Genomic DNA, 24,381 nt, shown 5'->3' with positions numbered 1-24,381 from the left:
CACTTAAAAAGTCTTTCAAGACTGTCCCAGGATGAGCTCCTGGCCGGCTGTCCCACGTACGAAAGCCCGTAAGAGGCTGTCCCAGGCATAAGCTCCTGGCGGACTGTCCCAGGCATGAGCTCCTGGCCGGCTGATTCACCTGTAAGCCAGTGGGGGCTGTCCCAGGCATAAGCTCCTGGCGTGCTGTTCTATATGACAAGGCTAGTCCATACCATATATCTCTTTCTTTTCATTTAATCATTATGTATTGATTTCATCAAATCAATTCTGTCTTGCATTATGATCAATTCAGATATGTCATATCCATATAATCATGCCATCAATCTCTGATACATATATATTGACATAACATACTAATGCTCAAAATCAAATAACAGTATCTCAGGTATAATAATTTCTTCGATCTCAAATCGGACGATGCAGAACCAACGATGCAAGACCAACAGTAAAATAGCATATATATAATAGTGATCATGTACAGGGATTCTTACCTTTATCGGTGACTAATCCAAGCACAGAAATTAATGTTCTTCTTTAATTTATGAATTTCTTTAACAAAATATTCCACTTGATATCATATGCAGACAATCATCTCTTCATAATCCTGATCAATATAAAAATCACATATAGAGAAATTACCGATAATTGATCCTAATACACAAATCGAGGATCTCTCTTAGCATTAATCAAAATTAAGATTTATCTAAGTATCTAGATCCTCCATTGATCCATAAGACTTCTAGAGAGAGAAAATTCATGGAGAGAGAGAAAATTCTAGAGAGAGAAAGTGGAGAGAGAATCTTCGTATCCTTCAGATGAGGCAACCATGGTCAAAATCATCAGAGGTCCTATCAGGGTGACTTAATATGAATCAAGTGTTACAATTTCGAATAGAATCAGACTGGGATCAGATCTACCGTATGAATTTCGGAGCAATCTCAAATCATCATATTTTATTTCAAATTTATCCTAGGGTCTGTGATGCAATCAGAGAGAGAGTAGAAAGATTCTAGAGAGATAAAATCCACAAAAAGAGAGAAAGATCTAGAGAGAGAATCTAGAGAGAGAAATTGGAGAGAGAAGGTAGAGAGAGGAGAGAGAGAGAGAAAAATTTTTTTTTCTTCTTCTTCTTTTTATTTTATTTTATTTTATTTCTATTTTATTTCTCTCTTTTTTTTTTCTTTTTCCTTTTTTTTTCTTTTTCTTTTTCCTTTTTCTTCTTCTTCTTCCTTCTTCTTTTCTTTTCTTCCCGCGGCCTCCCTTGGGCCGAAACGGGGGAAGACCGTGAGGTCCCCCTCGATGGCACGAGCTCCGATGAGGTGGGCGACATCCACTCGACGGCGACAGAGCAAGGTCGGCCGGCGGCGAGGTTCGGCCAGCGAGCTTTCTCCCTTCTTTTTTTTTTATTTTTCAAAAAACAGGGACCCGCCCCTTTCTTCATGATTTTTGGCTATTGGTCGGTCGCCGGCGGCCAAAGCTTACCGAGGACGACAGGTAGAGAGGTGAGGGTCCGGTCTCGGGGATGGGACGCCGCAACTGGTGGCGCCGGTGGCCGGAAAAGGGAGAAAAAGGTTCCGGCCGAACAGGGGTTTTCACGTTTCATGAAATTTTCGACGATCCTGACGGCCGGTGAGGAGTCTAAAATCATGGGAAGAAAGAGAAGAGGGAGAGGAAGAAAGATTGAACCCTTACCTGAACTCCGGTGGCCTCTTCGACCTTTGATTTCCGACGAACACAAGAAAAGACTGCCACGACTTCCATGGAGAAAAGGGGAAGAATCGGGCTTAACGGTCGTCGGTGGAGGCTCGTGAGGGAGAGGAGAGTCTTATTTATAGAGGATTCTAGAGTTTTAAGAGTCCTAGAACTCTTCTCCAATTGAGATTCATCGGAGAAGAAGACTCCCTTTGAGAGTCCTTTTTCCGTTCTATTTTTTTTTTTTTATATATATAGCTTTGGGCTTTTGGGCTTGATCCTGGGTTAAAAGTGGGCCGGGGCAGTACACAACATTCATAACATCAAGTCGAATTCACTTATTCTTGGAAATATCCCTTTTGATGTACTTGTGGAAGAAGAGTTACATTCATGTTTCACATCGTATGTAGTGATGTTTCGACCAATCTTTTTTTGTTATTCTTATCACTTAGCATTCTAATCAGTTTATATTTATTAGCGTTCTATGTCATATATACTCTGCGCATGTTAGGAATGTATTCCATGATAGCTGTTCTTGGTGGTAGGAGCAGGAGAATGTTTCAGAACCTATGCTTGCTGCTTATGTTGTCCGGTGAGGGAACCAATCTGGAAACTACTACCATGTAACAGGGGAATATTATGAGGTACCACCAATTTGGCAACTACCACCACGTACTTTACATCCAAAAAAGAAAAAGAAAAAAGAAAAGAAAAGAAAGAAGCTACTACCATGTACCACCAACCGAGTTGATCATGTGGTGGCAGTTAAGAATCCACCCTCACGGTCATGAATAACCAGTCTGAGAATTTAACCTTTTTCCATCATTTTCCAACTCAAGATATTTGGCATTCGGGTATATCATGCCGCAATTATCATGTAGGAAGGTGCTTGTCCTGCCACGTTGCACCGTGTTGATGGTGTGGTTGCAACTCAGAATCCACACTCGCTATCATGAAAGCCAACCCAAGAATTTCACTTTTTCCATCATTTTCCAACTCAAAAATTTTCCATTCGGGTTTATCATCCATGTCGAGATTCTCTTATCGACATCGGAGCAATGATGGACGATAACCAATTATGCATTGCATTCCACAGCTTTTGTCCCTTTCGACAAAGGAAGGGATGGGACCAAATGCTAGAAGGAAACCGAAACTGAAAACCATGGCCAAGAAAGCTCTAGAAATATTTCTCCATTCTCCTTGTATATGGACAGAGAATAAAGGGAGCATCTCCTATGTCTGTTCTTATTCTCCTTTTTTTTTAAAAAAAAATTTCCTTTATTGTGCTTCAGAGTTGATAGAAAGGCACGACAAGGGCCGGTTTTTGATTGCAGATATTTTTCTTTTTGCTGCATGTCTTCTATTGGCTTGGGGTTTTCTCATGATTCAGTGTGGCATTTATTCTGTCTCCAAGGTTGTGAAGCCAAGGATGGCCAATAGAATGCAGGTTATGTGCACGTGGAGAGAAGAAGCTTTCACTGGAAAATGTTAGTCGCTTTGCAAAATAATTAGCTTGACTTGGAGGTAAAATAAGAAGATTTACGTAAAGGATAGAAGGAAAGGAAAAGAAAGAGGATGGGAGGTGGAGGGAAGCTAACAACTGAAATAAAAGAGCAGTCAAATGTAGGAGGCTCCTGCCACTATTATAAGGTCTGGGAAGGATCAGATGTATGCAACTTTACACCTGCGTGTGGAAAGATTGTAATCCGTGACAATAGAGCAACCTTACTATTGTGCTAAGCCACACCCTCAAGACAAATGCTGAGATACAAGAAGAAAAACAAGCTTTCTTTGACCAAATCTCACCACTTTTTCTCATGGAATCTTCAGGCTAATGCTGATTGGGTGTTGGAATAATGTAGCAATTAAACCTGCCTTTAAACAAGATCAAAAGCTTTGAAACATTTAGAATGAGACTCAAACCTCTGAGAAGAAATAATGTGTTACAAAGCAGCGATCCATTGTCGTTTGCTGTTCCAGGAAGTATCCTTCTTTGACAAGACCATTTTGTAATGGACGCTTTATGGGGTATGAGGGTGGTTCTCAGCAGTCATTTCCTTAATGTCGCATGGTGTATATGTTTGCAAAGTATCTAAGATACTAAATGCATGGCTATTTATAAATTGGTCAGCCTTTTTGACTTATCTTTGTTATCAGAACATCCTATGGTATAACAAGGGCCGTAACTATGATATGGATGGTCCTTGCTATTATTTCCACTTTCTGTATCACCAAAGATTTAGAAGCATGGAATGATTGTGGATATGGATATGGGAATCGAGCCAAGGAATTAAAAAGGATTAGTCCTCTACCAATGTCTCCATCCGGACTTGGATTCATTTTATGTAATCTGATACTTTTTCTGTTCAACATTTATGCACCTGTCTCCCAATTGCTTGCTGGGAGGTGGTACAATAACTTGGCTTGAATAACGTGTGTCAATTGTAACACCCCGGCCCAAAATCAGCCACAGCTCAAATCAAAAAAAAAAAAAAACAGGGGAGAAGACTCCCTTCGGGAGTCTTCTTCCTCCGTTCACCGGCTCCCAATCGGAGTCGGAGACAAGCTCCCTCCGGCCCTATTTAAGGAGGAGATCTCTCCTCTCTCCTTTCCATCAAAAATCTCGGGGCAAAACGGCGGCAATCGTCGGAAATTTCTCACGGAGATCCATCACTGTGACGTCCAATTTCTCGTCGGAAAAACTTCGCCGGCGACGGAGGTAAGCCTCCTCCCCTTCCTTCCCGTGCCGATGTGCACGCTTGGCGGCGACCGAAGTCGCCGGATTTTATTGCAAAAAAAATCTTTATTTTTGCCGTTTTCCGTCGCCGGTGGTCACCGCCGACCACCGGTTTGGCCGCCTCTTGCCGCCGGATCATCTCTCCTTTGGCCGCCGACCATCCCCGCACCGACTGCGCCGTCGGCCGGCCAACCAAGGAGGGGATCAAAGATCTCCTGTTTCGGTCAAAAACAAGCCTGCGGGAAGAAAAGAAAAGAAGAAGGAAGAAGAAGAAGGAAAAGAAAAAAAAAAGAAAAAAAGGAAAAAATAAAAGAAAAGAAAAAGAAAAAAGAAAAAGAAAAAAAAAGAAGAAAAAGAGAAAGAAAAAAATAAAAATAAAATAAAATAAAAAGAAGAAGAAGAGAGAAAATTTTTTTCTCTCTCTTCTCTCTACTTTCTCTCTACATTTTCTCTCTCTATTTTCTCTCTCTAGATCTTTCTCTCTTTTTGTGGATTTTATCTCTCTAGAATCTTTCTTATCTCTCTCTGATTACATCACAGACCCTAGGATAAATTTGAAATAAAAATATGATGATTTGAGATTGCTCCGAAATTCGTGCGGTAGATCTGATCCCAGTCCGATTCTATTTGAAATTTGTAACACTTGATTCATATTGAGTCACCCTGATAGGACCTTTGATGATCTCGATCATGATTGCCTCATCGAAAGAATACGAAGATTCTCTCTCCACTTTCTCTCTCTACTTTCTCTCTCTAAAATTTTCTCTCTCTTCATGGATTTTCTCTCTCTAGAAGTCTTATGGATCAGTGGAGGATCTAGATACTTAGATAAATCCTAATTTTGATTAATCCTAAGAGAGGTCCTCGATCTGTGTTATTAGGATCGATTATCGGTAATTTTCTCTATATATGATTTTTATATTTGATCAAGGTCATGAAGAGATACGATTGTCTGCATAAAATATCGAGTGAAATATTTTGTTAAAGAAATTCATAAATCAAAGAAGAACATTGATTTCTGTGCTTGGATCTGTCACCGGTAAAGGTAAGAATCTCTGTACATGATCATCATTATATATGTTATTTTACCGTTGGTTTTATCTCCTTGATTTTGCATCGTTGGATTTGAGATCGATGAATTTGTTATATCTGAGACACTGTTATTTATTTTCAGCATGAGTATGTTATACCAATACATATGTATCAGTGATTGATGGCATGATTATATGGGTATGATATATTTATTACACTGCAAAATTTGAATTGATTAATGAAGTTAAATATCATAATTTCATGAAAATGAAAAGAAAGAGAATTATGGTTTGGACTGGTCTTGTCATGTGAAATAGCCTGCCAGGAGCTTATGCCTGGGACAGCCCCCACAGGCTTATGTGTGGAAGAATATGATCCAAGAAAGATCATGAAGAATCTGATCCGAGAAAGATCATGAATGATTTGATCCGAGAAAGATCATGGCCACTTTGATCCGAGAAAGATCATGAATATTTCGATCCGAGGAAGATCACAGAAATCGATCCGAATAAAAGATCGTCGCATGATCCTGGTAGTCCAAAGCCAAAGCTAAAGCTAAAGCCAAAAGGAAAGGATTAAAGATGATGTGATAATAGAAGAAAATAGAAAGATAAGACATGAAACAATCGTTGATTAAAATTGTTTCACTTATTTAACATATGATGATGCATCTCTTTTGATAAAACAGATAATCTATAAATATTTGCAGTATTCTGGACAGTGAACATCGACTTTTACGTGTTATTGTCTATCATTATTTTCAGATTATATTATTATATTGGTGTGATATGGGAATTCTTACTGGGCTGTAAAGCTCACACCCTTTCATTTTCTTTTTTTCTCAGAGTTACAAGATGTTCATGGTTGGCTATGGTATGGATTTGTGAGTGAGCAGATGCATAGATAGAGTACCGTTGATACCTGATCAGAGGATTGAAGGAATGTTATTGTAATTATGCAAGTTTTATGAATTATTGTTGAAATAAATTATTATGGTTGATAAGGTTGTAATGATTTAAGTTGGCCTTGCATATTATTTAGGGCTTGCTCTAAGGAGTGTGCGGCCATTACGTATCCGACCCGAGTGTTGGGTTTGGGGTGTGACATCAATAGATGGTCTACTCTTTTACCTGAAGCTGTTTTCTGGCTTTGCAGGAATATAGGTTTCCATTACCTTTTTATCCGGATGCTGAAAGAAATGGAAGGATGGGGTTTATTTCAAAAAGGTGGGATAGACATGAGAGAGAATTTCTGACCTGTGGATGGAGATATCAATATAAAGCAGGGTACATAGCCAAGATAATTTTGGGTATGTTAATTACTTATGGATTTATTTATGTTTTTTTTTTCTTGCAGAGTGTCATGTCATCGTTTCTTGGCTGGACGCAATTAATAAACTTTTATATATATCTAATAGATTTATTTGCCATCCTCTTCGAATAAATAAGTGAACGAATGAACAAACCTTATCCACCACCATAACACATTTAAAATGCTTATTAAAGAAGCCATAGATCTTCAGGTAATCTTTCTGTTGACATCAATATCATCCCAAGCATATTTGGTGCCGTGTGTCTATTGGCGTTTATATCTTGCATGAAATCATTTATTCGCGTAACTTGATGCCAAAGTTAATATAGTGTATTATCAAGCACAAAGGTGTCAAACTAGAATTTACTTTGTAGCTGATGAAGAATGTCAATGGTAGATGTCATGGGGATCGAAGAACCCTTACAAACTCCTAAACAAACATTTTGCTTGCGTGAGCATCATCAGCACTTACAAATCAACTTAATACTCTTATACCGCAAATTCTGAGTACGGAAAATGGTTGTTTGGCTAGATTTGTTTCTAATGCATATTTTGTACATTTCCTTATGTTCAACCTTTGAGTGGAACCTACTTTTGATGATGGTGTTCTCTCGAGTTGGATTGCAACTCTATCAAAAAGGCTCTCTTCCCCCCATTCTATGAATTGTGCACCGTCAATGAGGCCTGGATTGCTCCCAATGAGAAAGCACCTAGCCTCTTTTGTCATCAATAATTTACTAGAGAACAATAGTTGGCTTGAAGTCAGTGGCTGTGGACCCCTTATGGTTTTGGCTCTGAAATGGAACTGGATGTGCCAATACTGACACAGACAACTTGAAGGTGGCCCAATGATTGGTGAACCCCAAACCGGTTTGTCTTGGCTTTGGTTTTTTGTGTCCATGTTTGGACAGGAAGAAACCCATCCGGATGGGTGCTCAACCTGACCCACTTGCAGGATGTGCCCACAAATACCAGCTTCCTTGCAAGATTTCTTCAGTACTTCTCCTCCTCTATATAAGAACCTCATGGGCTCTCATAACTCATCAAACTCTCATTTTGTTGATAGTACTCAAGCCAAAGATGGAGTACTCTAGCTTGCAGCGCCAAGTTGCCTACATGAAGAAGGGCCTCTTTGATCAGGTTTGTGGTCTTCTCCTTCCTTCCAGCAATCGAGCATACCATGCTTAGAGTGGTTTCAACTGAGGAACCTATGATTTGTTTATTTGTTACGGTGCAGTTTATTAGAAAGTGGCTTTTCAAGAAAGGAGATGAGCGTTCCCATCTTTTTATGCTTGTTTTACACTAGTTTCTTTAAGAACCACCATGGTGGCCATTTATATTATTACCAATCTATATAGGCCATCTCATGAAGAACAGATGATTGGCAACTTAGAACTTAGAAAGCTGACTCATAGTTCTATTTAACAATTGTTAACAATTTTATTTTGGTTTGTCACCTAAAACAGGTTTTATCACAATATTTAGTTAATATAAAGCACTCTTTCAATTCTTGTCATATATTCAAGCCATTTCATTGTTGGTTAATGCTAACTGGACTTCAAGGTCTGTGACTCCAAATATCACTCTGTTTGGCTCTTGTCCATTTGAAGGGCTTGATAAGTGTAGCATGGTCAAGACTTGTAAAGTACTGAGCGACATACCGGCTGAGTTGCATTCGGAGTCATCATTTTTGGGGGGACCAGCAAGCGTATTCTTTCTTTTTCAGCAATCCTCTCAATTTTGATAACGATGGGTAAATACAAATTTGATCATTACGAGAAACACACAAGGATTTCCACTATATTTAGTGTTTGATTCTTTGTTTCTCTCTTATCATTATCACTATTACATTGTGGAAACAACTTTTGCATTCTCCACAAAGTACCTGATAAAATAACTCAAAAAATTCGGATATCAGAATGCATGCAGTTGTGCATTTAGAGATTGAATGCATGCAAGTTGTGTAAATATATTAATCCGTGAAAGTTCACATAATAAAATTAATATATATAGTGGCTGTATTCAAAGTAAATATAGTTTAGAAGTCAGAAGATTTTCCTTCTTGTTTTGGCTCTTTTTTAGTTTTTTCTTTCTACAGAAAGTGGAGGTGAGTAAACTAAAAATTGATACATAAGGTCAACGATTTAGAGTCATCATTGACATACAATATTGATCCAGCATAGCAACTCACAATTAACTTAGCATACTAAAATAATTTTTATCCACATCGGCATGCACCGAGCGACATGTAAGTGCATATATTTATATTCATGAGTATATGCATCTAGGTATACATGGAGGTATGTACATTAAATAAATGGTTGGATGGAAATATTGATTTGAGGGTGTGTTGCAGGGATACCTAGATGAACAATTTGATGAACTAGAAGAGCTGCAAGATGAAGCAAGCCCAAATTTCGTGGAAGAAGTTGTGACTTTGTTCTTTAGGGACTCCTCCAGATTGATGGCCAACATCGAGCAGGCTCTGTGGGTATTATTTTGTTTAAGACTATTAATTAAGAGCTCGCTATGAAAAATACTATGATGTGACATGTATTATATGGTCTCCATGCAGCGAGAGGTGCCCCCAAGATTTCCGCAGGCTGGATTCATACATGCACCAGTTAAAGGGCAGTACTTCCAGGTAGTAACTGATACAATAGTTGAAAACCACTATACACCTCCCGAGTGTTCCTTCAAAAAAAAAAAAAAAAAAGGGAATAAACCTTGTCAGTGAAAGTTTAAGGCCATATGGTTAGTCCCAAATAATTGAATCTAAGGAGGCCCAAGCTTAAGAAGACACCTAGCAGATATAAAAGGCTTCAATAATCAAGAGAACCGAAGAATATTGAAAGGAGATCAAAGGATATTGAAAGAACATCCAAGAGATATTAAAAAGAGAATCTACGCTAGGAACAAATTCTTTTAGTATTAGAAACTAGTCAAACTTTTAAAAAGAGAAAAAAAAAAATCTAAAAATGGGCCATTGCCCACGTAAGCTCGTTAGGCCTGTAAACATCGGTCTATTAGGAGGACGAAAATTTGAGGCAGTTTTTTAATTTCATGCCTCCTGTATTTGTCTAACAAGACCAAAGTTGAAATGGGCTCAGGTTTTTCTGGACCAGTGCAGTCCATAAATGCCCTCACCAAGTATCAGGGGAAAGAAAAATTCTTTGTGCACCATGTGGTGAAAGAAATCTGATGTCATTTGAAATTTTGAATGATGAAAATATTTTTTTTAAAAAAAATTATGACATCCTGTACTGATATTATAGCATCTTGCGTTGAAATTATAATTTTTTACGTAGAATGTCATAATTTTTTTTCAAAAAAAAAAAATTTTCGTCGTTCAAAATTTCAAATAAAAAAAATAAAATTGTGGATATTAAATGGATATTAAATATGTGTTAAAAAATGATGATCACGTAGTCCAATAGATCGAAGGGGTGCGGTGCATAAAAAATTTTGCTTAGAAGAAAAGCACGATAGGCCAACGTTTTATGTAGAGGAGTAGGTCTCCAACACTACGGCAGGCCAATTCGCCCAACCAGCTTAGCTGTAATTTATTTTGTTATACACTGCTTATTAGTGTTCATCAATATAATGGATGGATTTGGTGCAGCATTGGTGCCTTGCGGGTAAAGAACGAATGCACAAAATTCAGGGAATACTGTGATCAAGAACATCTTGACGGGTGCACAACCCTCCCTCTCTCTCTCTGCCCACATAGGTCTGAATCCACCAAGCTAATTGTGTGTTTATATTCCTATATGCTTTCAGATGCCAAAGATCATTCCAAAAGGTGAAGAGAGAGCATGCCGTACTAAAACAGAAGCTAGAGTCTTATTTCCAGGTACTCTCCTCCCTTAAGCCCAATCTTAACACTTTCAGTTACGTTTTACCCCTTTTTTTTGTCCCCCCGTCCGATCCTGCTCTCTTTTAGCTTTACAAAGCAGTGACATTTTCTCTTATTTGATGCATTCTTGATTGGTGTTTCAGTTGCTCAGGCAAATTGGCCCCACCGAACGAGCAACTCGCTCTGGCAGCTGAGATGACCGACCATGGTGACGTACGTGCGGCTGTTGTAGCTTTAATGAGGGTTGCGGGGGAAACAGAAGTCTAAAAAATCTATTAGAGAATAAGCCATGTGTTGTAAGATATGTTTAAAGTGGAATTTAAATGCTAAAACTGTTGACAGTACGTGGAATTGTTCCTCGTTGAGCTTTACTAGTGTTTCTTTTGCGTGACCTGAACAATACCATTTGAAGGTGTGGTAGGGTCTTAGTGAATTCTATGACTTCACCAAGAATCTTTAGTTGAGCACAAGAAATTTTGTTTGCGACTTGATGATTCCCCATCTCATTTTTCTGAGGTTTTTTAGCAGCTTCACCCGGTCAGTTTCCATCAGGTGAAGATACTTCATGAGCACCATAGCAACCCATGTAGCCTTCCAAAGCAGGGCAATTTTCCAACAGTACAGAATCTCCACGAGACAATGCATGCTTTGCTTATACTCCCATTCGATCTCGCAACTCACAAAGTGGATAAAAGAAGCATCATCTTCTAGCGTAATCTCTTGCTATAAAATGACTTGACACGAGGAAGTACAAGTACTCCCTGTTGCTCCTCTACCGTTGAGATTGGTCCAATGCAATGGCTTCAACCTAGCCGTCCCATTGACGGGACTTCTGATCCCTGCACCGTCGGATTTCCCTTGGCACCTGATGCACCAAATGATTTGAAATCAACATAAACAGCTTAGTCGGCTGGAAGAGGACTGTTTATTTGGGATTATGAGGAGAATTTGGTGCCGAGCGTGCATTTTCACTGACATTGAACAGATCTGATGATGCGGTGCTCGAATTTGACTTGGATTGACCGTTCGCTTCGGTGAGTTTGTTTTTATGCGGACATAGCACGCATGTGTAGGTGCGGGGGGAGCAGTAGGAGTCCTTTTCTTAATTAATATAAAAAAAATATTTATCTAAATAATTTAATTTTTAACTTATTTATCAGATTGATTTAAAATCGATAAAACGTCATTTTAAATGGTGTTTTATCATCGCCACATCACCCCCTATTTTCCACGTAGATCATGCCAAAAAATAAAAATAAAAATAAAAATAAAAATAAAAAATACTAAATAATATGACGTTTTTAAAAACATCATATTATTTGGTATTTTTTATTTTTTCTCCCAAAAAATAGAAAAAATGATAAAAAATAGAAAAAATAAAAAAATTAAATTTCTAAAAAAATAAAAATTTTAATTTTGATAAAAATAAAAATTATCATTTAAAATTAGTATCTCCATTTCAAATTATCTTTTTAAAAAATATCTAAAAAAATTGACGTAAAAAAAATTAAAAATACCATAAAAAAGAATTAAAAAGAAATAAAAATTATAATTTTAAAATTAATTTAAAATTAATTTAAAAAAAATCTCAAAAAAGATCTTAAAAAATATCATAAAATAAAAAATACCATAAAATTAATTTTTTAAAAAAATATCATAAAAGAAGAAAAAATTGAGAAAAAAATAAAAATTATAATTTTAAATAAATTTTAAAAAATAAAAATTCAAATTCAAATTCAAATAAAAAAGATAATTTTAAAATATTTTGTCCATTTAAAATTAATTGTTTTAAAAAAATATCTAAAAAAATCTTCAAAATTTTAAAAAATAAAGAATACCATAAAAAAATGAGAAAAAAATAAAAATTATAATTTTAAATTTTAAAAAATTAAAATTTTAATTTTAATTTAAATAAAAACTATCATTTCAAATTAGTTTCCCCATTTTAAATTAATTTTTTTAAAAAAAGATGTTCAAAAAAATAAAAAATTAAAAAAAAGTGTCATAAAAAAGTCAAAATTTTAAAAAAATAGAAAAAAAATAAAAATTATAATTTTAAATTTAAAAAAAATAAAATTTTTAATTTTAATTAAAATAAAAGACATCATTTCAAATTACTTTCCTCATTTCAAACTAATTTATTTAAAAAATATTTCAAATAAATAAAAAAATACCTCAAAAAAATTTCATAAAAATAGAAAAAATGGTAAAAATAAGAAAAAAATAAAAATTATAATTTTAAATTATAAAAAAAATTAAAATTTTAATTTGAATTCAAGAGAAATAAAAGAAAAAAAATGCCATAAGAAAAGTGAGAAAAATGTGAAAAAAATAAAAATTGTAAATTAAAATTTTTAAAAAAGTAAAAATTTTAACTTTAATGAAAATAAAAAATATCATTTCAAATTACTTTTTCCATTTCAAATTATTTTTTAAAAAATATTTGAAAAAAATTGGTATAAAAAAATAAAAAATATCATAAAAAAGAAAAAAGGAAAAAGAATTGAATTAAAAAAAATAAAAATTTTAATTCTAATTTAAAAATAAAAATTATAATTTTAAATTTAAAAAATTAAAAATTATAATTATAATTCAAATAAAGAATGGTAAAAAAAAATTGTAACTATTAATTTAAAAAAATTAACTTTAATTTAAATAAAAAATTATCATTTCAAATTACTATATCCATTTTAAATTAATTTTATTTATTAAAAAATCACATAAAAATAAGTAAAGAAAATTAAAAAAAATAAAAAACCATAAAAAATGGAAAAAAAGAAAAAAAATGAAGGAAAACACCAAAGGGAATGGCGTTTTTGAAAACGCCATTTCCTTTGGTGTTTTTGAAACTTAAAATCCAAAAAAAAAAACCTCCTCTCTCCCTCTTCTCCGGCATTTCTCCGGTGTTTTCTCCTCTCCGACGGCACGACGGCGAGCTCTCGACGGCGGTGAGCTCCCTCCTCTCTCTTTCCTCTTCCTCTCTCTCTCCCTCTTCTCTCCCTCTTCCTCTCTCTCTCTCCCTCTTTTTTCTTGGCCGCCGACGACAGAGGGCCGGCGGCGGCCCCCCGCGGTGGGCCCCGGCCTCTGTCGTCGGCGGCCCTTCCCTTGGCCGGCCCCCTCCTCTCCCTCTTCCTCTCTCTCTCTCCCTCTTTTTCCTTGGCCGCCGGCGACAGAGGGCCGACAGTGGGCCAACGCGCCCCGACGGCGGCCCCCCACGGTGGGCCCCGGCCCTCCCCTTCCCTTGGCCGGCCCCCTCCTCTCCCTCTTCCTCTTTCTCTCTTCCTCTTCCTCTCTCTCTCTCCCTCTTTTTCCTTGGCCACCGGCGACAGAGGGCCGGCAGCGGGCCAGCGCACCCCGATGGTGGCCCCCCGCGGCGGGCCCCAGCCCTCCCCTTCCCTTGGCCAGCCCCCTCCTCTCCCTCTTCCTCTCTCTCTCTCCCTTTTCCTCTCTCTCTCCCACTTTTTCCTTGGCTGCCGGCGATAGATGGCCGACGGCGGGCCCGCGCGCCCCGACGGTGGGCCCTGGCCCTCCCCTTCCCTTGGCCGGCCCCCTCTTCTCTCCCTCTTCCTCTCTCTCTCTCTCCCCCTCTTTTTCCTTGGCCGTCGATGACAGAGGGCCGGCGGCGGGCCCGCGCACCCCGACGGCCGCCCTGGCGGTGGCTCCCCACGGCGGGCCCAAGCGGCGGCCCCCCCAGCGACGGGCCGCGGCGGGCCCTGACGGCGGGCCGCGTTGGCGGGCCCCGATGGCGGGCCTTGTGCGGCCCTGCGGCACCCTTCTATTTCAGTCTTTTTAATTTTTATTTTTATCTCATTATTTTTTATTTTTTATTTTTATCTCATTAGATTCAGATTTATTTTAAAATTTGATTCAATCATAATTTAAAAATTTTAAAATATATTGCATTTCATGAAAATGTAGACCTGTTAGTTGACCAATGTAGGATATTCTACGATATCCATATAAAATATATATTTGATTATATATTTTTGTACGGATACCGTAAAATATATATATTGGTCAATTGATTGTCCAGTTTGGACAGTTTGGAAATTGCATTTAATTCTATAGGTAATTACATTATTCGAATGATATGCGGAGGGTTCGAGAGAAATTTTGGACAGTATTTTTCTTTAGTTCTCCTCACATATTTTCTGTCGTGTAGGGAGAATTAAAAGAAAATACTGTCAAAATTTTTTTCGGTCCCTTTTGCGTATCATTTGATTAATGTAATTAACCTATAGAATTAATACAATTTCTAAATGGGATAGGATCTATCTGTACCTATTTATTGATGATATGATGCATTTATCATGTAAATCTTTTGAAATGATAAAATAATTAGTAATACTAAATATTTTGATTTTGATTTTGTCATAGGTTTCTCCGAGAAAATGGCCAGTACTCGAGTTCGTGTACTATTGTATTATGATGGCATGATACAGAATGATGAAACTGGTGTGCAGAACAGTCACTCTGCAAATCAGATGATTAGAGTATCTTCATCATTATCACATCAAGAATTATTGGACCATTATACAGCAGTATTCCTGTAGACAAAAAAAATATGAAATAAAATTGAAATAGAAATCTCTAAATCTGTCGGGACAGTTAATGCAGAGCAATTATATCTTAGTTCCAATTGATGACGATGAAAATATCGAAGAAATGCTGACCTTTCCTTTGAAATATTCAGAATGTCAATTTTTAGAATTATATATTGAAAAGGAAGATGTACCAAGCTTTGGATACTATAGTCGGCTTTTAACTCAAGCGGACAATAATATTGGGCCTTCCTCACCTTTCGTAAGTCCTATGATGCAAACCGATAGTGTTGAGGCCGTATTTGCAGAACAACATTTCACTACTGTCGGCCCTAGTTGTCCAATTGTTCAGAGTCCTATGGTGACTTCTCCTGTGTCTTCTGCTATGGTGACTTCTCCTTTGCTAGAAATAGTGGTAAGTGTGGGAGACGATACTCATATAGGGAACGATGATTGGATAGTCGGTGGAATAAATTCTGATAATCTAGGCTTTGAGTCAGATAAAAGCGAAGATGAAGACTATTGGATGGATGAGGATAGTAGCAGTAATGATGATGATGGTGAAGATGAGAATGATGATGAAGATGTTCAGGCTAATATTAATGTGGGAGAACCTCAATCTCATTTGCACAAACCTCCATAATTTTTTAACAATATAAATTTAGATGATGGTAGTTGTGTTAGTGCTGGTCGAAGATTGAAGTCTGACTATCAGTTTTGGGACTCCTCGATGACTGAATTTTTTAAAGGTCTAATGTTTGAGAGTAAGGATTGTGTAAGAAGAGCTGTTAATTTTTATCACATTATGAAGCATCGGACATACAATGTAGTTCAGTCGCATTCGAAATTATGGTCCGTACGATGCGCATCATCAGATAATGTTCAAAATTGTAAATGGAGGCTTCGAACTGCATTGTTGAAAAAATATGGATATTTTCAAATCACAAAATATGAGGGTCTTCACACTTGTTTGTTTACGGGGTTGAGTCGAGACCACAAATATATCAGTGGAAGGATGATTGGTACACTAGTCTGACATATTGTTGAGAAAGATCCCGATGTCAAAGTTGAAGCTATTGTGGCAGCCGTTAATAATCAATTTCAATATACAGTGTCATACAGGAAAGCATGGTATGGAAAGCAGAAGGTATTGGTTGTTATTTATGGAGAATGAGAACCGTCTTATGCTAAATTACCCTATTATATGGCTGCACTTCAACATGCAAATTCCGGTACAGTTATTTCATGGAATTTTTTTCAAACTGTGAATTCCAATGTCTGAGTTTTAAATTATATTTTTTTGGCTTTCAAACCATCAATCCAGGGTTTTATGCACTGTCGTCCTGTAATCAGTATTGATGGTACTTACTTGTATGAAAAGTTTAAAGGTAAGATGTTAATTGCAACAGAAATTGATGCAGAAAATGGGATATTTTCATTAGCATATGCAATTGTGGATGAGGAGACGACTGCAAGTTGGAGTTGGTTTTTTTTCTAGCTCAGAACACATATCATCAAAGATAGAAATGGAATATGCTTAATTTCTGACAGGCATCCAGGTATATTAAATGTCATCGCAGATGAGTCTATTGGATGGAGTCCACCACGTGCCTATCACCGATACTGCTTAAGACATATCTGCAGTAATTTCAATACTCATTTTAAAAATGTGCAGCTGAAAAGAGCAGTATGGCAAGCAAGAAGCACTCATCAAGTTCGCAAGTTCAACTTTATCATGAGTAGGATCAGAACAGTGAATGAAGAGGCTTGGAGCTGGTTGTCCGAGATAGAAAAGAAGAAGTGAACGTTGGCACATGATGATGGCCTGCGCTATGGTGTCTTAACTACAAATTTGTCAGAGATTTTTAACAGTGTTTTACGAGGAGCTAGAAATGTGCCAATTACAGCTTGTGTTCAAATGACATTTTATCGTCTTGTGAAATACTTCAATACGAGACATGTTCAAGTCTTGAGATATGTAGAGGAGAATTCAAATAATCTTTTTACTCCTCATGTTGCAATTAAGATTGCTGAAGATCAAGTTAAAGCTAACCAGCACCGAGTAACAGCATTCAACCTTCAAAGAAGTATATATGAAGTGCTTACGAGGAGAGCAAGCGCAGGGTTACGAGGTGAAAAAAATTTTCATACTGTTACTTTAGCTGAAAAAAAATATTCTTGTAGAAAGTGGAGCATATACAAATATCCATGTTCACACATTTTAGCTGTGTGTCAAAAAATTACGGTACATTTTAGTGGTTTTGTGGATGATGCATATACAATTACAGCATATATGAATGCTTGGAGCGATGACTTTAATCCATTACCACATGAAGATTATTGGATGCATACACGTATATTCAAATATATTTCTGATCATCATCGTTTGAGACCCAAGCAGAAAGGTAGACCAAAGTCAACAAGACTACGAAATGAGATGGATGATAGGCAAATAAGAAGTAAGAACCACTGTGACATTTGTAAGGAATAGGGTCATGACCGCCGTCGCTGTCCTAGGATACTTCAACATACTTCAACTTCTAGCAGTGGAAGAAATTAAAGGCTCCGAAGATGTATTTTCATCATTATTTTATGTATTTCTGTGAGATTGTATTTGAATATCGTATTTAATATCCTGAGATGAACTGAATTTTGTGTTTAAGTTGTATTGTGTGACAATATTGTGTTTAAAATATATTTCTCATAAAATGAATGACAATATCATATTTTTTATTTTTTAATATACTTGTGATAATATCATTATTTTAGATTCATTAGCGTATTATAGTTTACGATCTGCGGTATCTCGATCCTCGAGACAGCAGTATTCTTACATTGCAGGAGCACCATCGATCACAGACTATTTTAGATGGCGGCGTAAGCATTCCAATCCTATTTACTATTTAATTTTTTTTTGAAAAGTCATATACATTATCTAATTATTATATTTTATTGTAGGAGCCCAGACACCTTCGTCTACGACGATCTGATGCTGACTTCTGGAGGACAGAGGACATCCCACATAGAGTGCTGGATTATTTATGATATCTTAGATTCTATGGAGTATATCGGATCGGTCGTATATAAATGGACATTGGTCTTATTACTGCTTTGCTTGAGAGATAGTGTCCAGAGACACACACATTTTATCTTCCATTTGGTGAGGCGACCATCACTTTACAGGATGTCAGCATCCTTACTAGACTACCAGTTGATGGCGATCCAGTTACCGGAGTTGATCCCACGCTTACCATTCCGGAGTGGCAGGCTTTGTGCTTGCGATTGCTAGGATTTGAGCCCGATGCATACTTTTTCGATCATTCACGACTCAGGATTTAGTATTTGGATGATCGTTATCGACATTTTCATATTGCGGATGATGCACCAGAGGAGATGGTACAGCAGTATGTTAGGGGTCAGGTGCTGCGATTGTTAGGTGATATCCTGTTATCTGATACTTCATCAAATAAGATGAAGTTGATGTTTTTGCCATTATTAGAGGATTTAGACTTTGCTCGTAGACTCAATTAGGGCAGTGCAGTACTAGCTTGCCTGTACAGAGCTATGTGTCGGGGTTCTTATACTGATTAGAGCGAGATTGGTGGTTATCTTGTATTATTACAGATATATGAATTAAAAATTTTTATTTTTAATATTCAATTATATTTCAAACATTGGATATATCATGTATGATTTTTTTGAAATTTACACATTTGGGTATGGGAGCGTATGCCGACTATCAGTCCATTACGACGACAGTTGCTCGAGATGCCATCAAAGCAGCATGATCTTGATGTTCCATTCAGACTGGAGGATCATTGGGATATAGATATAAGAATATTACTTTTTTTATTTGAAATTTATTATTTTAAATTTGATAAAATTTATTTAATATGAGTAGATTGTGAAACAGATGGAACGTTGCATTCAATGTTCATCACGTATCGACGAGAGTGGCACAGGTTTATAGGTGCCAGTTGGATACATTAGTTGATACATATAGATGGATAAATTCCGAATTTTTTACAAATATCATTTTACAATATTCATAATCTATTAAACTTTTAGCTTACTAATTTTTTTTATTTTAACTTTATCAGTTTTTGTGGGAGCTATATACAGATGAGATATTGGCTATATTGCAGCAGATGTGTACAGTTGGACATGACATATGGACTGCTAGGGTGCCACTTATTTGTTTTGATGTGGTAGAGTGGCATCTTTTCGATCGTATCCTGTGGCAGTTTGGTCAGATTCAGGATATCCCAGAGTAGTTTGATACCAGCCAGAGACTTCATCGTATTGATCGATAAGGGAGAGCTCGTATTGACTGGTGTATCAGACATGCAAAGTACATTGATATTTGAGATGCACATCGAGATCACATTGTTCATGGTGATCCTATTTTGAGAGGTCATTCATATATCGATGACTACATGACTTGGTTTTTTAGCATTACAGTGCGAGTCATTGGACAGCCTCGGTATGCAGTTTTCAGATACGAGGGTGAGAGTTCTGTTGTGCATCTTTTGGTAAGACTACGAAAATTAGTTTATGTTGTTTGTGTTATATTTTTATTTTATATTTTACAGTATATTGACTGTTTTATTTTTATTTTGTAGACTGATTCTATATCGGATCTTGTGTTGGACGCTCGCCATGCTTTATCTACGACTGATGAGAACGAATGGATTCGGATACTGCGTGAGATAGAGAGAACAAGTTCCAAAACATTGGTGGCGATTGATGTTGATCCATATAGCTGTGCATCTTGGTATGGAGCAGCCGATATGCCAGATATGAGATATACGCCATCACCATATGTTCCACATATGCCATCACCGCATATTCCGCAGATATCATCACTAGATGCTGCACAGATGCCACCGCCTTTTGATCCACAAATGGCAGCGCCTTCTTCTTCCTACATCTCCCAGATGACATCATCGGATACCAGTTGGTTACATGAGTATGATACTTTCTTTTCAGGCCCATCCATATATCCAGATGAGAGGGTTGAGTGGGTCGCTCAGTCCGTAGATGATCCGACAGCATCCGTTATTCCTGAGCAGTATGACCAGCAGATCTCCTCCACTGATATAGGGGAGGAGCCATCACAGCAGAAGCAGGAGCAGCCGTTGAGGACCTTCCTGAGAAGGTCTAAGCGACCATGGACACCACGACGTCCTTGTGGGACTTAGTCTTTTTTAAATTTGTACTTAGTATTTTTGAAACCTTTATTGTACTATTTTTTGTACGCTTGATATTTTTATTCTATTTAATATTATTAATTATTGATTTTATTTTATATTATTTAATTTTAAGTTATCAAATTTTATGCTTTATGGATATGGTTATGCATATTCTAATATGTCTCAGAACATTAGGAGAGAAAAAATTATGCTAAAAGAACTATAAAAATTATAATATAAATAATAATAATATATCAGATAATTTAATTATGAGATGAATCGGACCGCACTAGTACATCTCGATCTGGTACAGGCACAAACAGCTATGTACGGTGCAGTATGGAAAAAAATTTTGAATTAAAATTTTTATTTTTTTAAATTCAAAATTATAATTTTTATTTTTTTCTCATTTTTTGATATTTTTCTTTTTTTATGATATTTTTTATTTTTTTAACCCCCATAATTTTTTTTGGGATATTTTTTTTAAAAAAATTAATTTTAAATAAAAAATAATTTGAATTTATGTTTTTTATTTGAGTTAACATTTGAATTTTTATTTTTTTCATTTTTTTCTTATTTTTTACTTCTTTGTTTGGAATATTTTTTAAAAAAATAATTTGAAATGAAAAAAGTAATTTGAAATGATATTTTTTATTTTAAATAAAATTAAAAATTTTATTTTTTAAATTAAAAATTATAATTATAATTTTTTATTTTTTAAATATTTTTTCTTTTATAATTTTTTTTTATTTTTTATTTTTTTTGACATATTTTTTTTTAAAAAATTAATTTGAAATGAAGAAAGTAATTTGAAATGATGATTTTTATTTGAATTAAAATTAAAATTTTTATTTTTTTAAATTTAAAATTATAATTTTTATTTGGCTCTCTTTTTTTATGATATTTTTTATTTTTTTATTTTTTAAAGATTTTTTTAAAATATTTTTTTAAAAAAATTAATTTTAAATGGATAAAATAATTTAAAATTATCATTTTTATTTGAATTAAAATTAAAATTTTTATTCTTTAAAATTTATTTAAAATTATAATTATAATTTTTTCTATTTTTTTCTTCTTTTATAATATTTTTTAAAAAAATTAATTTGAAAAGGAGATTGTAATTTGAAATAATAATTTTTATTTGAATTAAAATTAAAATTTTTATTTTCTTAAATTTTAGAATTATAATTTTTATTTTTTTGATTTTTTTATGGTATTTTTAATTTTTTTTATACTAATTTTTTTCAGATATTTTTTTAAAAAGATAATTTGAAATGGAGATACTAATTTTAAATGATAATTTTTATTTTTATCAAAATTAAAATTTTTATTTTTTATAAATTTAAATTTTTTTATTTTTTACCATTTTTTTTGAGAAAAAAAATAAAAAATACCAAATAATATAGTATTTTTAAAAATGCTATATTATTTGGTGTTTTTTATTTTTAATTTTTTTTTAGTGTGGCCTACGTGGAAAATAAGGGATGACGTGGCGATGATAAAATGTCATTCAAAATAGTATTTTATCAGTTTTGCATCAATTTGATAAATAAATTAAAAATTAAATTATTTAAATAAATAATTTTTTTTTTATATTAATTAAGAAAAGGACTCAAAGCAGTAGGGCATTTGATTATTTTGTCCCGGTACCGGAGACCCCGCCCGTCGCTAACGTAAGTAGAGTGGGTGGCACCTGGCAGCACCAGACGGTCCAAGGATTTCTTATCATTGGAGGATAAAGATGAACGGAACGCACAGAAGGCAGACGAAAAATGAAAATTTGCTTGCATGTATGTTTCTAAATCCATCTTACGGAAAAATGTTAGGTTAAACAAAACATGGAGAAGGCAACCGACGCATTGCACATTAGAGGCATTGTATGTTAAATAGAGGTGGCAATTTTACATAATCCATTAGGCATCTAATCCAAATGGAGCAAATTTTATCCAACCCATTTAAACTTGAAGATGGGATTTTAGATATAATACCTGAGGTGGGTTTAGATCGAATATAAATAATGATATGTCTGCCTCCTTTCCCTGCCATAATTAGCTCGATAGATGATAACCATCACAACTCCGTTGGCCTTGGTCATCCCCTCCCCACAACCCCACTTTTTTTATTTAAAAATTTATTATTATTGAAACTAATTTTTATGTGTGTACTGAAAATCACAACAGTCGGTTGTTTTTGTTTTTTTTTATAATCTCTTAATTAATTTAACTTATGCATGAATTATTTCTTATTCAAATATATTGTATTTATTAATGTATGCTAGGATTCTCTATTTGAATCGAAAAAATTAGATTATTATTGACAAAAAAAATAAGTTATAAGCTCCTCTTGTTCATATAGCAGCCATAATCTTATTAATTACGAATATAAGTTACTATTATTCAATCCGACACGATATGATACAATCCGGCCCAATGTAACTTATTTGTTTTATCCAACCCAACCAAATCCATACCCATATGGGTCGGATACAGGTGTCGGCCATCCTCAATATTAAAGCTTTTAGTTTGATATATCCCATGGCTCTAACTAACAGGTGTCGGACCAAACCCAGCATGTAGAACTTTGAAAGGGACAGCCCGATTGAGATCGAGGGATGAGACAAACTATGTTGAATGTCTTGGGCCACGCGGAGCACAGAGGCAGTCCAGGAGCCGATGGATCTACCGAACAGCCTTTGGCTGGTAAACCGTGGCCGTACACCTTCCGTTTCAGGTGCGAGGAACGGCAGCTCCCACCCGCCAGTCAGCACTCAGCAAAGCATAACCAACACACAACACTCATCCCCGGAACCCGGTCATTGCCGGGAGCTAATTCCACCCTTCACTGGAGGAGACACTAGCAGGCCAGAGGAGAACGACGGAGGCAGTGGGGCAAACCGTGGGAAGGGCAGTCTACAATGATTCCAGTGTTGTTTGCCATGGGATTCCTGCTCTGCCCCTTCACTCTCTGCGTCCCTCCAACCAGGAATCTCCCTCAATTCCTCCTTGAGCTTCGGGCCGTGCTGCGCACCACCTTCCACCACTTCCAGCTAGAGTTCGCTCACCTTTTAAACTCCATAGGAAGGCATGCTTGAAGATTTCCGCAAGGGCTTCCCCTAGCGTGAGATGCTCTGTGCAACACTCTGAGAGATTCCCTGACGGCATATTGCATTAGTATGCTACCTTTTTTTTTCTGATACAGATTGCTATTTGCTAGTGAGTGTCTGGGTCCTAAGTCGTCAATGTTTACATACCGTAATATGCAACTCCGCAAGCCATAATCGGAAAAGGCTTTCTACGTGTTTGTAATGGGTGGATCCGTGATCCACAGGAGTCGTTCCTACTGAATTTGTAGACTCTTTTATTCCACTTCCTAATCTTATCCAGGCATAAGCTTCATTTTCCATGAGCTCAGAGAACTTTTGGGAATGCCTTGAGGTGGTAAGGCAGTAGAACTGCAGTGCTTTGAGTGAGCAACAACAATCTCACAGTAACTTCTTCCCCTGCGATGCAGCTAGTCATTGTATGCAGCCATATTTAAGCTGCTTCCATCGAGCAATTTAGATACAGTGAGAAAGTGCAAATATATATATAGTCAAGCGATATTTTTCTGAACTCCAACTAGGAGTTCTTTGAGAGTCGATATTAATTTCCAATTAGGAGCAGAGTTTTCTTGATGGCCTAATCAACCCCAGCCCTTCGCTGAAAATAACCATTGCTTTCTCCATGGTTATTTTCAGAAATCAACAAATAAATAAAAATAATCAACTCTGTTTCGTTTAGAAATTTAAATGACAGCCAGAGAAGTTCAAAACATCAAGAGAACTGCAGCATACAGTTGCAATCCCGAACCCAAATAAATAATAACATCAAAGAAAGACCCAGCTATGCAAGCTCATTGAAACAACACTCCGAAAACAATTTTCATCGATGTAAAACAGAGCATCATCGAACCAGGATGGCAAGCATCCAGCTGAAATCAGCCTTGGAATTGACCTGGAGTTTTCAGTTGATTCAAGAACCA

General features: G+C 36.1%; 1 protein-coding gene across 1 annotated transcript; it reads left to right on the top strand.

Moving 5' to 3' along the window:
- The first annotated feature begins 7,766 nt into the window (after nucleotides 1–7,766).
- Nucleotides 7,767–10,972, top strand: LOC105048059 (pseudo histidine-containing phosphotransfer protein 2). The gene is made up of 6 exons (XM_010927247.3): nucleotides 7,767–7,912; nucleotides 9,129–9,259; nucleotides 9,348–9,416; nucleotides 10,395–10,466; nucleotides 10,553–10,625; nucleotides 10,772–10,972. Exons 1-6 carry the CDS (start codon nucleotides 7,853–7,855, stop codon nucleotides 10,820–10,822), a joined length of 456 nt encoding a protein of 151 aa, XP_010925549.1. The 5' UTR covers nucleotides 7,767–7,852; the 3' UTR covers nucleotides 10,823–10,972.
- The last annotated feature ends 13,409 nt before the right edge of the window (nucleotides 10,973–24,381 follow it).

This window comes from Elaeis guineensis, chromosome 7 (assembly GCF_000442705.2).
Source record: "Elaeis guineensis isolate ETL-2024a chromosome 7, EG11, whole genome shotgun sequence".
Lineage (NCBI taxonomy): Eukaryota > Viridiplantae > Streptophyta > Magnoliopsida > Arecales > Arecaceae > Elaeis > Elaeis guineensis.
Note: the sequence above shows the minus strand (reverse complement) of the source record. Positions and strands in the feature narration are given on the sequence as shown.

What these genes read in the sequence shown, in the direction of transcription:
- LOC105048059 (XM_010927247.3), top strand. Translation starts at nt 7,853, where the DNA reads ATGGAGTACTCTAGCTTGCAGCGCCAAGTTGCCTACATGAAGAAGGGC. An exon ending in AGAAGGGCCTCTTTGATCAG is followed by an intron (nt 7,913 to 9,128) that starts GTTTGTGGTCTT and finishes GGTGTGTTGCAG; the next exon opens with GGATACCTAGATGAACAATT. An exon ending in TTAAAGGGCAGTACTTCCAG is followed by an intron (nt 9,417 to 10,394) that starts GTAGTAACTGAT and finishes GATTTGGTGCAG; the next exon opens with CATTGGTGCCTTGCGGGTAA.